The following is a 16,437-nucleotide window of genomic DNA, read 5'->3' on the forward strand; positions in this document are numbered from 1 at the left end:
AGCATTTTTAAAATCTTTATTGGCAAAATATCTGTTTGTAGTCCTGGATTCCCAGCATGCCGTGAGCCGTGGATGTCATCACGCGGTGATGGTTTTTTGAATTGGGTCAGTGATTTAACTGACAACATATGAAAGGAGCCAGCCACGCGCCTGCGCATAGACGGGGGGCGGGGCCCAGAAGCACTCAATGGACTGTGTGAGGTGACGAGTGATCAGGAGCCGGGTGCGGAGAGGGCACGTGATACTATGGGCGGATCGCCTCCCGGCCCCGCCTCCTTCGCTGTGTCAGGTGACTGTGTACAGCTGCAGGAGTCTGCTGTTGACGGTCGGTGCCCAGCTGTCAGCTGAGTTTTAATCCATCTAACGGGACGAACGTTAGAGGACTCTCCCCGGTGAGCTTCGAGGAGTCGGGCCACCTACCAAGATTTTTCCCCTTACCTAGTCGCTGTAGAGTTTGATTTTTGTTTTTGCTGCTTCTCCCTCGAAGACACACGAACGTGCGACGACAATGGCGCTGAGCGACGCCGATGTGCAGAAACAGGTAAGGAAGGGTCCTGCTCACAATCCTGATGGCAGGAGCTGCGGGAACAAGGGAAGGGGGACTCATTATCTTAACACAACACTGCGTTTTAAATTATTAGTCCCTTCTCAAAATTGCATTGGGCTTGCGGGGAAAAAAGCAGGCCAGTGTCTCTAGATAGGAAAGAGGCGAACGGAATGTTATAATCTCAAATCGTTTGTGTCCACAAATGGTTGGTTTTTAACCTGCGGGATGGTGAGGTTACAGGGAGGAGTTAGAGACCCTTTTTCATATTTAGTCTGATTCGTGTGTGAGACTTCAAATATGAATTGCCTTTTTTTTGATCTGCCATGTAAATGGACTTCCACTTTCTGCATGCACAGTGTTACGCAATTTCAGAAATTTTGTAAACGGCTACATGAAATGTTAATCTGGTAACAGTGACACTTTATGGGGTGCGAGTACCAGTAAACTAAACGAACATGTTAAAATATTTATTCTTTGGACGCAGCTAAATTCACAGCATTTCCTAATATTATACAAAATGTCCATATTCGCTATCAAGGTAATTCAGCCTGGAGCCTTCTGTATTTTTGAATAAAGTTAAAACGTTTTATGTCTACTTGCAGGATTTCACTGCCATTTGTTTGTAGTCTCCTTTAAATTGAGTAACTTGCCACACAAAATGGTGACTTATGTTGAGCCAAAGCTGAAGTGTGTTTACTTTAAATTGAATTAAAAAGCTGTTATTTTCTAACTTGATTGAATGTTTAACCTTGTTGAATGCCATTGCCCATTTCCATTCACTTTGGCTAATTTTAGCCTTTAGAATGGGAAAATCTGAATTATTTTGAACTAGACATATATTTCTACTAACATTTTAAATTTTTTTGCATATATTCCCACTTTGCCTTGATTAGATCTAGTTTCCCTAGCTCTATTTTGACTCTAGCCAGATCCTAGTTGTCAGTAAGCAGAACTGTATGTTTGTTGTTGAAATCTGGTTTCAGCTGGGCCACCTGGTTAGAAGGAGTTGTGATCTTGCCCATTCTAGTGTGGGAGGCAGTGCTACTCGTGCTAGGTTCCTGAAAAAATAGTCAAGACAAGTCTCCATTTCCAGAAAGGAGGATGAATTTACTTTCATCCTTTCAGTGCATCCCAGATCTTATACCTTTTTGTTTATAAACAAAAAGATGGTATTTGCCTTAAACCTGTATACTTTTTATTGATTTCTTTTGCCATTCAGAACAGGTTATTTTTCTAAACTGCCTTTACATGTAATGAGACAATACAGGTCAGATGAGTTCAATTACTTAAGTATCTTTTGGGCACAAATTGCTGTTAATACAATTAGAGCATAACTTGGCGATAAATAGGAAATTCCTGTATGCACCCTAATTTCTATGAGTAACAGACTTCATATTTAAATCCACTGTTGAATCCGTTTATTGCAACTCATCATGTTATTTACTTGCTAATTTTGTTTTTTCTGGTAGAAAAACACACCAGGTCAGGCAGCAACTGAGGACCAGGAAAATTGACATTTCGGGCAAAAGCCCTTCATCAGGAATGATGAAGGTCACTTCTGTGTGCCTATGTGTGAGCTGTGATCAGTGTTAATAGGCTGTTTGGTCTTGGGACTACTAAGCCTGTCCCTTTCTGTTCCCAATGTTACCTTGTGCACATCTAGGAGGCTTAGTTTTATTTTTGCTTGTTTTCTATTGTCTAGTTTCTTGCAGGATGAAGTTATTGATCCATTATGGTGGATATTCTACTTTTTTAAGTGGCAAGCAAACTATCAACATAATGATTCTGGTGATGAGGCCTATACAAGCAAACATGGTTGTGATACTTTTTTTGCTGTTCACAGTAGACATTTGGTTAAATGTGGGTGTAATATGGGTTATAATCATCGTTCCTTACAAGCATTTCCTTTGGTTCCTTGATGCCTTTCAATACTACTGTACATTTGAGCTAATGCCACTTGGAAATTATTGACTTGCTGATAGTTTTTAATTCATTTTTGTTCTGTAGAATACCACAAACAAATTTGTGCCTAAATCTTAGTTAATCTGAAAGCAGTACTGGTACAGAGATGGTCAGACATTCATTGATCATCGATAACCTTGTAAGGTGCAAAGGACTTTTTGATAAACTAGAATATTTATACTAGAGGATTAGCATGAGGATATCAATGTTACTTTGGACACTTTTTTAGAAAATTGAATATATTCGCAATTACAAATTTATCCTTTACTGACAACCATTTTATGTAGTTATCAAATTCACCAAACATGCAGGAGATCCCTGATTTGATACCAGGTAAAAACACTAATGTCCATCTATCTGTAATACATTTAGTAAACTTGTCAGTTCATTACTAGATGGATTTTCATTTGAAGAATAATGTACAGTATATTTTAGTGAACTGGAACTTGTAATCGGTGGGGAAAGATCAAAGTAGAAGTGCCAACTGATGCTGAACCAAGGAACACATCCATCATAAAAATTCATTCATAATATGACTGGAAATGAGATCTATGCAACTGTTTTCTTTCTTTGTTCTTCAGATCAAACACATGATGGCCTTCATTGAGCAAGAGGCCAATGAGAAAGCAGAAGAAATAGATGCAAAGGTGACTTTCTTTAAAACAGTTATCATTTTCACATTTCTTGTTTGCAAATGTGTGTACAAGAGTCTGTCAGACCTAAAATTCTGCAATACTTAAATTTTACCACAGAATTGACATTTTAGTCTATCTCATTATTCCCATTTGGTAATTGCCTAGTCTACATTTCGTTATAAATGTAGTTACTAAATAGTGCTATAGAACAATCCTGAAGTTTGCTACATGTCTCCACTACATTCCCACAAAGACAAAACAAAATTTAAGTACAGTACTTCTATTTTTATCAGTCACTTGCTATCTTCACTGGTGGTTGATCCTAGTTAATAAATTCAGTAAGGTTAGTATATCTCTTAGTTGATGCTGAGTATTCAGAGAATTCACTGCAATAAGGAAACTAGACAGTTTTTTGTTTTGTGCGTCATGGCTCCACATTGCTTCTCTACCATTCCTCATTAGTGTTCAAAGCCTGATTCATTTGCCAAAGAATGAGAACTGAAACCGAAAAAGCTTCATGCAGCACAACTATAAGATGGTCCAAATAAGGAACGTGTATTAGTGATATACCTCCAGATCTACACGCAATCGAAGATATGCAATATCTATCTTCTATTGCTGCTTTGCATGGCTCCACTAAGCAACTGTCGTCATATAGTAATGAATTTACAATACTGTTATAGTGCATATGAACTAGTATGGTGAAAATTAGACTAATAAAAAGTGTGAATTCACATTATTCTAGAAAATTTGAATTTCTTTTAATTAAAGAAAGTTTACCATGTCATTGCATTGCTATAAAATTAGGGTGATTCACTAATATCCTTTTAGGGTGCAAGCCTTCAGTTTTTGGCTTGTTTACTTTATTTTTACTGCAGTAGTGCAATATCATAGTTAACCTTAATGACCCTCTGCAATGGTTCAGCAGGCTACTTCAGTTCAGCAGCCCAAAACCTCTTCTTTATTTGTAAGGTAATTTAGGGAGTGTGCAATAAATGCTGGTAGCTGTAACATTCAGTGAATCATGTATATTATGACGTGGAGGTCAGCTTGCTCAGTTGGCTGGATTGCACTAAAATGGTGTCAGCTGCATGGGTCCAATTCCTACACTGGCTGGGATTGCCATGAAGGACTCTTCACAACCTCCCCGCTAGCGTGGCCCTCAGGTTAAACCATCACGAGTCGTCTGTTGCTTATCGAAGAGCAGCTCTGTAATCCAATAGGACTATGAGTACTTTGCATTGTTATGTTAATAACACAATTCTCTATGGAGGCAGTAGAATAAAATATTAATGTAAGAGATTAAACTGTAATGTCTGAATTTTCAAGCTTAATTTATAGCTTGAATTTGCATTGTGACTGGCCAAAAGCAAATGGCCCTGTCAAAGTTACAGGGGTTTTCTTCCCCAAGAGCAGAGATGAATCAGACAGATCTAGAACTCCTGGCAATTCCTAATTTGAAGGGAATAGTCTTCTGACAGGTTTGTTTTGGTGCCTACTGGAGAGTTCCAACAAGAATATGGAATGTAATCTGAATATGGAATCCTCATTTGCCTATGACTTTTTTTAGAACATTTCTGCTGAGGTTAATCAATTTCTACAGATCTATAGACAATTCCTGCTGGTGTGGTTCTGCATCATATCATTGTGGTGCATTTAAACTGTTGGAGGTTTGTGCTGCAACTTTACATTTCTCCTACTGAAAGTACAGACCCGCCTCCGTTTAATTACCCTATTTCTCTATATAGGGTGGAAACCATTTAAACTCATTTTAGTTGAGTAACATTTTCTACCTGTGAAGAGATTGCCGCAATGAGTTCTTCGACAGAAAACTTAAGAAAATAATAACTATTTTAATGTGCAGTTCTTGAGTAGCATTGTTTAATGCGCACAGAGCAAACCCTGCAAGCTTGTTTGTGAATCTGTAAAATCAGTCCTATTTTCTTGTGTTCATTTGCTGGAGTCATTGAAAGTCAGTGTTGGTTTTCAGGCAGAAGAGGAGTTTAACATCGAAAAGGGCCGCCTTGTACAGACACAGAGGTTAAAGATCATGGAATATTATGAAAAGAAGGAAAAGCAAATTGAGCAGCAGAAGAAAATGTAAGTAGCATGCAAATTCACATTTCAAATGTAAATATGTCAGTTTCAAATTTTACTTGTAATGTTTCTTTGTTTATAACCAGATTTAATCTGGTTATTTAAGTGTAGAAATTCTTTTTTTGTGTGTGAAATTGAAAATAGAACCATTTTTGATTTCTGAAAATATGTTCATTTATCTCCAAACTGAATATTCCACTATGCAGCTTGTTTAGGTTCTTAGTGTTGGGCGTACTGAAATCTTTCTTCCCTTGAACTGACCTTTTTTGTTTTGTTTAATTTCAGTCAAATGTCTAACTTGCAGAACCAGGCTAGATTGAAGGTCCTCAAAGCCAGAGATGATCTCATTTCGGTGAGTTTGCTAAGATCTTAAATGAACCAAAATACTGTGCTTTGGTAGCTTAGGTTCTGGAAAAAGCATGCTTGCAATTTTTTCTGCCTGTAAAGTATGAATATATATTCATACCTTTAGTAACTTAGTTTATCTCAGCAATACTGTTTGAATTGCCTGTTAATCATAAAGCACAGTGTGACTTTATGGTCCTGATTAAGCCTTTTCCTTGTTTGTTGATGGCTAGTTTTCATGCAGGTTTCAGATTAACCTATGATTACCTCTTGCCAAAATTACTCTGGTGTATTACTGGAAGAACTATCCATTGAAAGGAAAGTCATGTTTTGTGCTACCTGAATGTAGATAGTGGTGAATTTTTGTGCATGCTGATCATCTTGCCTTTCCTCATCCAGGCATACTCCATAAGAATAAATTTAATGACAGCAATGTTTATTTTTAACCAAACTACGGTTTGGAGAGTCCCAATTTCAGTTCTTCCTTTGTATTAATTTGGTGCAACAGATTTGGTGTTCTGATTTCCCTTGGTTTTGAACTATGGAAAGTGAAATAGAGAAAGTTTATCTTTGCAATCAATCAGTAACCAAAGTTTGAATTGGTTTTCTGCTTGGTTCGCTGATGTTCACTGAACAACTATTCCAGCAAAACTCAGTGGCACACGTAAATAAGAATCTTTGCAATAAAATACTGCAACAAGGAGAAATTTCTTGAAGGATTGAGTATCTTCGGGGTTCTCTATCCAAAAAAAATGTGAATGCTGTGACATAGAATATTTTGAAGATTTGAAATTAATATACGGTTGTTTGCTAAGGTGGATGAGGATAGCATGAGATCTGTTGATCTTTTCTGAACTTATCTAATTGTGGAGATGGTTCAAATGGATGTAAGGTCTATTACTGCTCCTATTTGAGTTCTTAGGACAGAATAATTGTGATCATAGCACAGGGTTCCTATCCATTTATAGAGTCAGATGTATAGCATGGAAACAGACCCTTCAGTCCAACTGCTCTACGACAACCAGATATTCCAACCCAATCTAGTCCCATCTGTCAGCACCTGGCCCATATCCCTCAACCCTTCCTATTCCTATACCCATCCAAATGCCTCTTAAATGTTGCAATTGTACCAGCCTCCATCACTTCCTTTGGCAGCTCATTCCATATCCGTACCATCCTCTGCGTGAAAAAGTTGCCCCTTAGGTCTCTTCTCCCTGACCACAGGGAAAAGACTTTGCCTATTTACCCTATCTATTCCCCTCATAATTTTGTAAACCTGTATAAGGGCACCCCTCAGCCTTTGCTCCAGTCCCAGCCTGTTCAGCCTCTCCCTACAGCTCAAATCCTCCAACCCTGGCAACGTCCTTGTAAATCTTTTCTGAAGCCTTTCAAGTTTCACAACCTCTTTCCAATAGGAAGGAGACCAGAACTGCACGCAATATTCCAACAGTGGCCTAACCGATGACCTCCCAACTCCTGTCCTCAATACTCTGACCAATAAAAGAAAGCATACCAAACTCCTCCTTCACTATCCTGTCTACCTGCGACTCCACTTTCAAGGAGCTATGAACCTGTATTCCAAGGTCTCTTTGTTCAGCAACACTCCCCAAAGAAAAAGGGAGTAGAGAATATTTTCCCAGGCCAACTGTGACTAATGAAGTATTTTTATTCAGAAGAAGAATTAATTTCCGATCCAAACAAATCAGTTTTTAATAAAAGTGAACATTATTTTTCCTTTTAGAAAACAAAGAATCAATGCCCCATCCATAAGAGATTGGGGGGTGGTGGGGTACTGGATTAAAAATGTGTGGACTTAGGTAATAAAATGATGCAGACTCCTATTTGTTATATGCGTGGGCTGTCAGTTGTTGCTTGTTCTCCAGCATGACTTGATCTTTGTATTTAGTGATTTTACTTTGTTTCCAGGATCTGTTGAATGAAGCCAGGCAGAGACTAGGCAGAGGGGCAAAAGATCCTACAAGATACCAAACACTTCTGGATGGACTGATACTGCAGGTAAGTTAGAGATTAAATTGTAAATATGCTGGATGACAGTTTCTGATCTCAACTGCAGTGAATGTATAGTTCCCACACTCATGTAGATATTGATTAGTATTGATACTAGATTCCATGTTGAAACCGTTTTTTCCCTTGGATGCTTTTGTTGAGGTAGGAAATGGGCAGGGTACTGATTGTTTCACACTTAGCCCAGTGTGAGTTTGCCATATCTTTTGTGGAATTGTCAGTTGGCAAAACAAGTTTCTTAAAAGGCAGAAGCAAGTTGCCAGTCAAAAGTTGTAAAACTTGTTAAAAGCCTTATTAATGTCGTGACTTGTCTTGTACTTAAAAGGCCATGGCGTGGTAGGCTACAGACCAAGTACAGTTAAATGATTAGATAAAAAAGCAGGTTAAAAGAATCCTCAACCAGTATCTTGCAAACCCATGACCATTTCCATCTAGAAAGAAACGGACAGCAGAAAAATGGGAATCCCACCATATTTCAGATTCCCCTCCAAGCCACTCACCACATTGAATTGGAAATATATGGCTGTTCCTTCACTGTGGCTGGGTAAACCTTTTGTAATGCTCTCCTTAACGACATTGTGGGTCAATCCTTTTTCTTTCTCCCTCCCCTTAGGGCTTTTACCAACTGTTGGAACCTATGGTGATTATTCGATGTCGCAAGCAAGATACTGCTGTAGTTAAGGTAATGGATTTTTAGTTCCAAATTTGTCTTTATGTGAACTTGGAATGGTTTTGTGCAAGTTTTTTTCCCTAATATCCCACTTAGAATCATGCCTGCTGTATGAAGTGAAGGTGGGTGTGTACCCAGGGCATGCAATGGCTAGAGTTAAAAAGAAAGATTATTTTATTGTCCACTCAGCCTCGCTTGGCTGAAAAATGGCAAAGCTAAAGAGTACCAAGTATGGGTTTGCCACTCTGAAAATGGGAATTGGTTAGTATGGTCCCTTATTTCAAATGTGCTGCTGTAGTGGCCACATGACTGAACAGCTCCTCTGAGTACAGAATATTGGATATAACTTTGTTTTAACAGAATAAAATATTTTCTTAGTAACTAGTCTATTTTTGATGTGAAATGTTCCTTTTTTTTCTCTCCCCACAAACCCCTCAAAAGACTCTTTTTAGAATATTCACCATGACCTAGAATTCTTTTTAAATTTGTCATTCCACTGTTACATCGAGATACTAAGCCTCTTAGAATTGTATGTTAACTTCTGATTCACTGGATGATGTGATGGGTGATCATACCTTTTTGGTTTTAGAAGGCCTTGTACCTGTTTCTCCTCCTGTCTCTTGATTCAAAATAAATTTCTAATGTGCATATCGCATGCTTTTTTTTTAAGCTTCCTCTCTCCTTGAAAGCAGTTAAAGTAATCTGACTAAATTTATCAATTAGACTGATGTTCATCTTGAAAGTTTTGCATATTGAGTCTCTAATAATGATACTTTGATAAATAAGGAACTGTTTTTATCAATGGACCATTATACAAACAAAAGCATTTGTACAGCAAAACTTAGAATGTGTTCACTCGCTTTAACTGCTGCTCAAGCAGTGGTTAAACGTATACCTTTTTTGTTTTGGAAGTTCATTTTAAAAGCCTTCAGATATTGTAGATAGGATTATATTCTTTTATAATGACACTTTAGTTTAATATAAACATTTTAATGCATACAACACTTCTGGGTGGTTTTTTTAATATTCTGGATTTTCCTGTGATGTTAATAGATGCTGAATGGTTATTACTCTGAAACTTGACTCCTTCAGAAGTCCATGTGTAAAATAACATGAAATCCTGTAATTGTTGGCAGTTAGTCTTAGGTGCTCGCATGGTGTGTATTGTAGCAGCTTGGAGGTGTGATTTACTGAAAACTTTCAATTTGACATTTGTTCTTGATGTAAGCATCCTAAGAAAATCATACTTTGTCAAATGACAAATACAACGTAGTATCTTGGTAATTACGGCTGAACACAGTAAATGGATTTGGACTTGAATAAATAGGTATTGGGAATTATTAAATTTCTCTTCCATTAATCATTTTCCAAGTTTTGGATCAAAGTGGAAGTGATTGTTTATTTTTCTATCATGTTAAATTGCCAAACTCAAATTGAATGGATTTGGTAGTTTTAGCAAACCAGGAAGTTGTGTGAATATTTGAACATGATTCATTCCTCTCTTTGTTGGTATTGCTGATGCTGCTTGCAATATTAGTCATTTAATGCCAGCTTTTAAATTGCTTATGGGATGAGGTAAACCACACCAGAGATTGACAAAAGTAGCCCTGGAAAATCTTGCAATCTGAGTGAGGACTCTTGCTATTCAGCAAAATCTAGCCTGTTATAACTTCCAATGTTCAATATTTTGTCATGTCATGAAACAATTTGTATAATCATGCCTGACTGTAATGAAGAAGCTGTATGTAATGTTACCTCAACTTTAGAACATTATTTCCTCTGACCATGAACAATGCCATAAATCTGTTTCTGTATCTTTACCTTTTAAATTCCTAATAGGCCTCCATCAACAAGAATGTTCCCATTTACAAGAACAGTATAAATAAAGATATTGATGTTCACATTGACCAGGAAAATTTTCTGCCTGAAGACATGTAAGCATCTACAGCTTTTTGTTTTAGAGACTTGGGTTCAGTTCACTTCCATCCATTTTGAGGGTAGTATTTTTAAGTGAATCGTGAATTAACAAAAATGTGAATTAGTCTAACCTTGTGATTTCAATCCACTGGCAGTTCTGATAATCCAACACATTAATATTCCAGACATCTACTTCTACAATTTGAAGTAGATTCATATAATTCCCAAAATTTCACGTCTTCCTTTATAAATTATCATAAGTTCAGCTGCCCAATGTTGGCCATTTTAATCTATTGGATTCATAATCTTGAATTGGCAAGATACAAGTTATATTCCTCCACTTGAATATCATTTGGGCTTTCAGATGAGATGCTGCTCAGCAGCAGAGTACTCCATTGCTGAAAGTGATCAGCCTATTTCTACTTGTACAGCAAGGTTGATGTACCAACAGCTGAAAGTGTAACATCCAGTTAGAATGTAGTCATGTGTGAAGTACTGAGCATGCTGCTTTAACCAGAAAGGCCTTATGATTTTTGTAATTTTATTTTATTATCCTTAAAGACTGCAGTAATTTCCTGATAACAGATGTTGGGCTAATTGATGTCTGTCTCAGATGTAAATCATTATATAGACATGTACCTTCTGCTTTTGCTCACTGACTAGTTATGAACTGCAGGGAAAGTTGGTCATGCTGGAATCATTCAAGAATTGTTTCTTTTCTCTTCACAGTGCTGGAGGTGTTGAAATGTATGATTGTACAGGAAAAATAAAAGTTTCCAATACCTTGGAGAGTAGGTTGGACCTCATTGCACAGCAAGTAAGGAAATTGTTCGCCAAGTTCTGAAATTTGTGTTTAGTTTGGTAATACAATATGCAATTGAAACAAGTTGGTTGATCTTGTTCTTCCCTTTTGTGTAATATTTACAAAATTGTTATTTTTGAGTGCCTTTTTGGTTCAGTCGACTAACAAACTGTGGTAAACCACACAAAATAGCTTGTTCCCTGTCAACATGTATCTGTTAAAACTGAAGTGGAAACACAACAGACCCTCATTCCCTGATCTGAAACAAAGGCAGCCAGAGTTTCTACTTCAATCAAACAAGTAGCACTTGCACAGACTCAAACTGAGTTTGTATGAGAGTTTGTTCTGAGATTTCTTAACACTTGGATTAAAACAAGACTGCTTATTGGATAATAAATGTAAAGGAATAGGGAATGTAAGTTTGCTGAATTCCTGGTTTGACTGAATTGCCACTGAGCAACTTATTTCTGGCACATTAGAAGATCTGTGCTAATTTTGTATTTCTGTTGTAATGAGATAACTACTAAAGCTAATGTTTCCTCTGTCTTTCAGATGATGCCAAATATCAGAGTGGCTTTGTTTGGTCCCAATCAAAACCGGAAGTTCTTGGACTAAATTCTGTGCTTTAGATCTGCTATTGTATCCTAACACACCATAATAAAAAGATGTAAAAGTTACAGGCATAATTTAAAAAAAAATCCATTGTACTTGCTGTTCTGTGGTGTTGTATCTAAACTATGTTTCATTTGGTTGTGTCTGTATGTAACTAAGGGAAATTGCCAAAAGGCATTGGGAGATCACTGGGCTTATTGAGGAACTCCAGATTGTTCAAGACAGTTGGTTTTTTTTTGTATAAATATTTTTCTTCCCAAATGTGATCAAAGCTTGAGGTATTTTTTTGTCGCACAAGTATCAATCATTGCAGCGCACAGGTGACTTCCCAAAATGTAGAACAAGTGAAAAATAAAGAAAATATTAATTCTAGTGTTGCTGATAAGTCAGTCCTGTACTATTTAATTGCATTGTTTTCAGGTACTGTATGTGTATATATGGTTCTGAAATAAACATCTTTTGCTGGATCTTGTATCTTTGATTGCAATCATGAAATAACCAAATTTGAGTTATGTTTTCAATTTAAATGTTTTGAACTTTATGCAATGTTAATTTTAATCTGTTATGGTAATGGTAACCTTGGGCATTAAAAGAATGCCAACTGCATGCCAACTTAAAGCATTTACAGGTATGTTTTTGCTTTTTTGACATTCACATTCTTTACTGATATGTCTTTGAATTTCTCCACCTTTTTACAGTATGTTCAGCTTGAGTTGTTTCTAAACTTTGAGCTATTGCCTATTTGTTGTACTGTGATTTTATTTTTAAAAATATCAGCTTATGAAAAGACATTTGTGAATTTTTGCAGGCCACTTTCAGCACATAGCGGGTTCTTGTTTTATGTTAAATTGTCTTACTTAATACTGTATCACTTTGCTTGAACATAGTTTTATTTATAGGACTTGCTGCTTCACATTGCACTGTCATTTCAAGATTGTGTGTTATTGCTATTAGTTATCTGATATTTGGACCCAGTTTCGTGTTGTAATGGGGAATTCTGAAGAACCTTAGACAAGAGTTCTTGTGAAAGGGGATGGGGCCTTACCTCAGCATTGCCTCCCCTTTGGATCTGCTTTCCTTCCTGCCCCACTCTTTTTTAACTGGAAGGGAACAGCTGCTATTCTGAACTTGCTCCATCTAGTGGCAGAAGTTGGCCACTGCAGGTGCTGCTGCTCAGTTGCATTATTACTGTCACCCATCATCTGCTGCCACTCGATGGAACTAAGTCAATTTAAAGATTATAGAAATTTAAGAATTGGAAACTTTTTAAATTCATCTATGGACATATATAAATACATTATATTTTATATATAAATATAAAATATAATGGCACACTCTAGTTTGCAGGTTGAGTTTGGAGTCCATAATTCTCTACATTTCAACTTGCACCTTTTTCTGGGTGGAAAGTATCCGAAAGAATCTAACTGTGGCTTAACCCTGGTTCTTACAGGCATCAGTGCGTTGATTTCCGGAAGAATTCAGTCAAATGTCAATTTTGAGGAGTTTCATGTAATGTTTTCCTTTGTGACTATTCCCACACTTTTAACACTGCTCACTTTCTGCACCTCATCTCCACAGTACTGCTTTAGCACAACCTTGCCCCAAAAATTAGCCAAATGCTTAGTTAGTGTCAGAACCTTCCACTGTTTGTTCTGTGAATGTCCTATTTAAACTGCAGCTAGGTCTGAAGTAGCCATCAAGTCAGTGGTCTCCAATGTCTTTGCAGCTTGTTTCATAAGACCTGGTGGCACATTGTCAATATTGCACACTGCACCTTTTTTTTCAATGGATCTTTCCTCAAACTATTAAGCTTTCCTACCACTTGCAATTCCAACTTACTTATAGTAATGAGTTATTCCACCTGTCAATGGACTAACCATCATTTCCCTTGACTGTTCAGTGTTGCCAGACGTGACCACTGTCTTCAATAAAAAACAGCTGTTTTGAGTGTTCATGTAGATGTAAAGCTAACAAATTGAGGAAAGAACTCTGAGACACTTTTTCCTGATTCATGAGACTGGTGCTTTTTGCTGTGTATAGCAATTTGGCAGTTTTACAATGCGAGGTGTGGTTGAGCTCTGTTGAACTGCATGACAAGTTGCTGTGATATGGTGAGATTTTTGTCAATGCTAACCTTTGGATAGCAGGTACTGGTGATCACTGTGCACAGAGCATGTTGTGGTGGTTGAGATATGCTGACCGAGACCCCTGCAGAAGATACCAGAAAGTGTGCATGGAAAGTACTTGCTCAGACTTTCATGTTTGAAATTATCACTAATTTCTGTCCACTGCCTGGGGAAAATAGCAAAGTGCACACACCTAAGGTGCAATTGGGTAATTAGATGTCAATACATGAAAATAAATCCCTCATTCACTAGCACAATTCTTATCTGTCGAAAACTGGGCTTTTTCATCTCAACATCAAAACTTGTTTTTGTGATCTCCCACTGTCCATGTCAGTCAGGGGCTGGGAAAAATTGGCCTTCTGTTCCACTTGAGTCCTATCTTAGCTGCATTTCTGAAAAATCACTACAATTTTAAGTGAAATTACTACTTTTTTTCTGGTTTGTTCAAAGTTGACTTAAATTCTTGCTGGGTTTTTTTTAGAAAATGGGCTGAAGAAATCTTGCATTCTGTGTGATCAGGAGGCAATGCTGAATGGGAGTGGCTCTGGAGAAACAAAGCTATATAGTCTCTCAGTGCAGGATAGATGATGGCGTCTGAGGAACTAGTAACCACTTCCATCCTGGCTCCCTTGATATTGTGTCCAGTAAACAGCCTTGATTAATCACTGCTTTGTATGTAGACTACTGTAACGGATCGATTTGCAACAGCTTGTACCACTGTGGAAAACGAGTTTATTTGCTGATGGCTGCTTTAAAAAAAACACTGATAAAAGACATGTCACAACTGAAAATAAATAACACAGTAGTCCTGAATTTTTCACCTAGTCCATGCACTAAGTCACAATAAAGAGGTAACTGTTTCTTTAGACTTAAATGGAAGAATCCAAGTTCAAATATGATGTATTTTCCTACAATCTAGAAATGATACTTCACTGTAGTAACAACCCAAAATCTGAACACTGGTTCAGAGTAAGGAATGTATTGGGGATTACTTGCTGAGGTTGCAAAACCTTGACGTATAGTTAATTATTTTACAAGTTGAAATTGTATTAAATGTTTTGCTTGCAATATCCTCTGATATATTTTGATTATGACAATAATCAAAAGACTATATTAAAAATGCCATTCTTTAACTATGACCTCCTGTTCATACCCCTTTTTTTTCACTTCCTAAACTGACTGTATTTGGATTTTAAACTAGTGGCATGTGGTTTAGTCTATTTACATGAAGGGATTTAATCATTTTAACTGGTTCAATCTTGTTAGAAGTGTGATTTTAAACCAATATGTCTCTCAGTAGATGACAGAAGGCCTCCTGAAATATTAAAGCTTGCTTATATTATGCAATTCACAAGAGAGGAAAACCATACTAAACCATTTAGTGTAGCAGAATCAAATTTTTTTTTTAAAAACTTTTTAATTTAGTTTGAAAGTGATTGAAAGTAGATGCATGAATAGTTTATCTCAGAAAAAGGAGTTAGTTCAGTCTCCTCCCTGTTTCGATCCTACCTGGAATTTACATCAGTGACTAAGCTATTTTTGGTTGCGTGTTCTAAGGTGGTCTTTGGTTTGATAATTTCTGAATGATTTATATTCTTGTGAATTGCTTTAGTATATTTTGTTATACTACTGGTGCCACATAAATGCAAGTTGTTGTTTGTATTTTGGGCACCAGTTTCGTAAAATGGGATTTGACAAATAAAATGATTGAAGTTAGAACTTTTCTGCTAACAAAGTTGGAATGGAGTTCTCTTTAACATTTGAGTGGATAAACTTATCTCAAGGGGTGAACTTGTGTAGCATCACAAAACATAGTGTTTTTCGTTCACATAAAGCCTGTACGTGATGCTATTTCAAATGTTGACATTGTTATGATTCTCTTTATTGGAAAATAATTCTAAGAAATCCATTCCAGGCTGTTTCAGATATTGTATTCAATCTGTTGCAAATTAAACTTTAACTTATTTTATTTAAACTTATTTCAGTGATTGTTACATATACCATAAAATCATGAATCAAAGGGGGCTTGCGTAAAACCTTGTATTAGGCGGAGTTTTGAGACTGCTGAGGAAACCTCTAGGTAGCCTGGATTGCCTTTTCACATTTCACAATTAGTCTGACCTTGTCCAGGAAAAAGCATTTTTAAAAAATGTAGGGAGTTAGATCTGGCAAAAACAAGTCATCTTTTCTTCTGCTTACTGTGCTGTCTTTGGACAAGTCCATTCAGCACAGTCAAACCTGTTTTCATGCTGCAGTGCTAAATCTATTGTGGCTTCAGCATAGGAAATAAGTTGATGAGCAGTTGTGCACTCAGACTCTTCAGAGCATCAGAGTGATAATCCTGTGCTTTCCTGATCCATATGTCAAAAATGCTGAAGATTATCAAGGTGGTTTACTAGTCTCATCCTGCATAGGTAGCATTTTGACACCCATAATGCAACCTGGGTTCTTGAACTTTCCCGTTCCAAGAAGTTGCAGCAATTCAGCATCAAACACGGCCCAGATTACAGCAGTGACAGGTTCCTTACTGCACTTTCTACCGTTAATGTTTTATCTTTAACATTTTTTAAAAAAATCTGGTAAAACAGTCTGGTTCGTCTCAAGTAAAAACACCTTTTGGTGCATACTAATTCAGGTCTTGAATGAGACCATTTCTCAGTCTTTGCTGCTGACTTGCTCATGATTTCTCTCTTGTGTAG

The 16,437-nt window shown here is 37.1% G+C and overlaps 1 protein-coding gene across 1 annotated transcript; it reads left to right on the plus strand.

Moving 5' to 3' along the window:
* Nucleotides 1-255: 255 nt before the first annotated feature.
* LOC132824945 (V-type proton ATPase subunit E 1-like) lies at nucleotides 256-15,707 on the plus strand. The gene is made up of 9 exons (XM_060839842.1): nucleotides 256-541; nucleotides 3,091-3,156; nucleotides 5,135-5,244; nucleotides 5,527-5,593; nucleotides 7,513-7,602; nucleotides 8,225-8,293; nucleotides 10,121-10,215; nucleotides 10,928-11,015; nucleotides 11,553-15,707. The coding sequence occupies exons 1-9, from the start codon at nucleotides 509-511 to the stop codon at nucleotides 11,613-11,615; spliced, it is 681 nt and encodes a 226-aa protein (XP_060695825.1). The 5' UTR covers nucleotides 256-508; the 3' UTR covers nucleotides 11,616-15,707.
* The last annotated feature ends 730 nt before the right edge of the window (nucleotides 15,708-16,437 follow it).

Source organism: Hemiscyllium ocellatum, chromosome 19 (genome assembly GCF_020745735.1).
Source record: "Hemiscyllium ocellatum isolate sHemOce1 chromosome 19, sHemOce1.pat.X.cur, whole genome shotgun sequence".
In the NCBI taxonomy this organism is placed as follows: Eukaryota; Metazoa; Chordata; class Chondrichthyes; order Orectolobiformes; family Hemiscylliidae; genus Hemiscyllium; species Hemiscyllium ocellatum.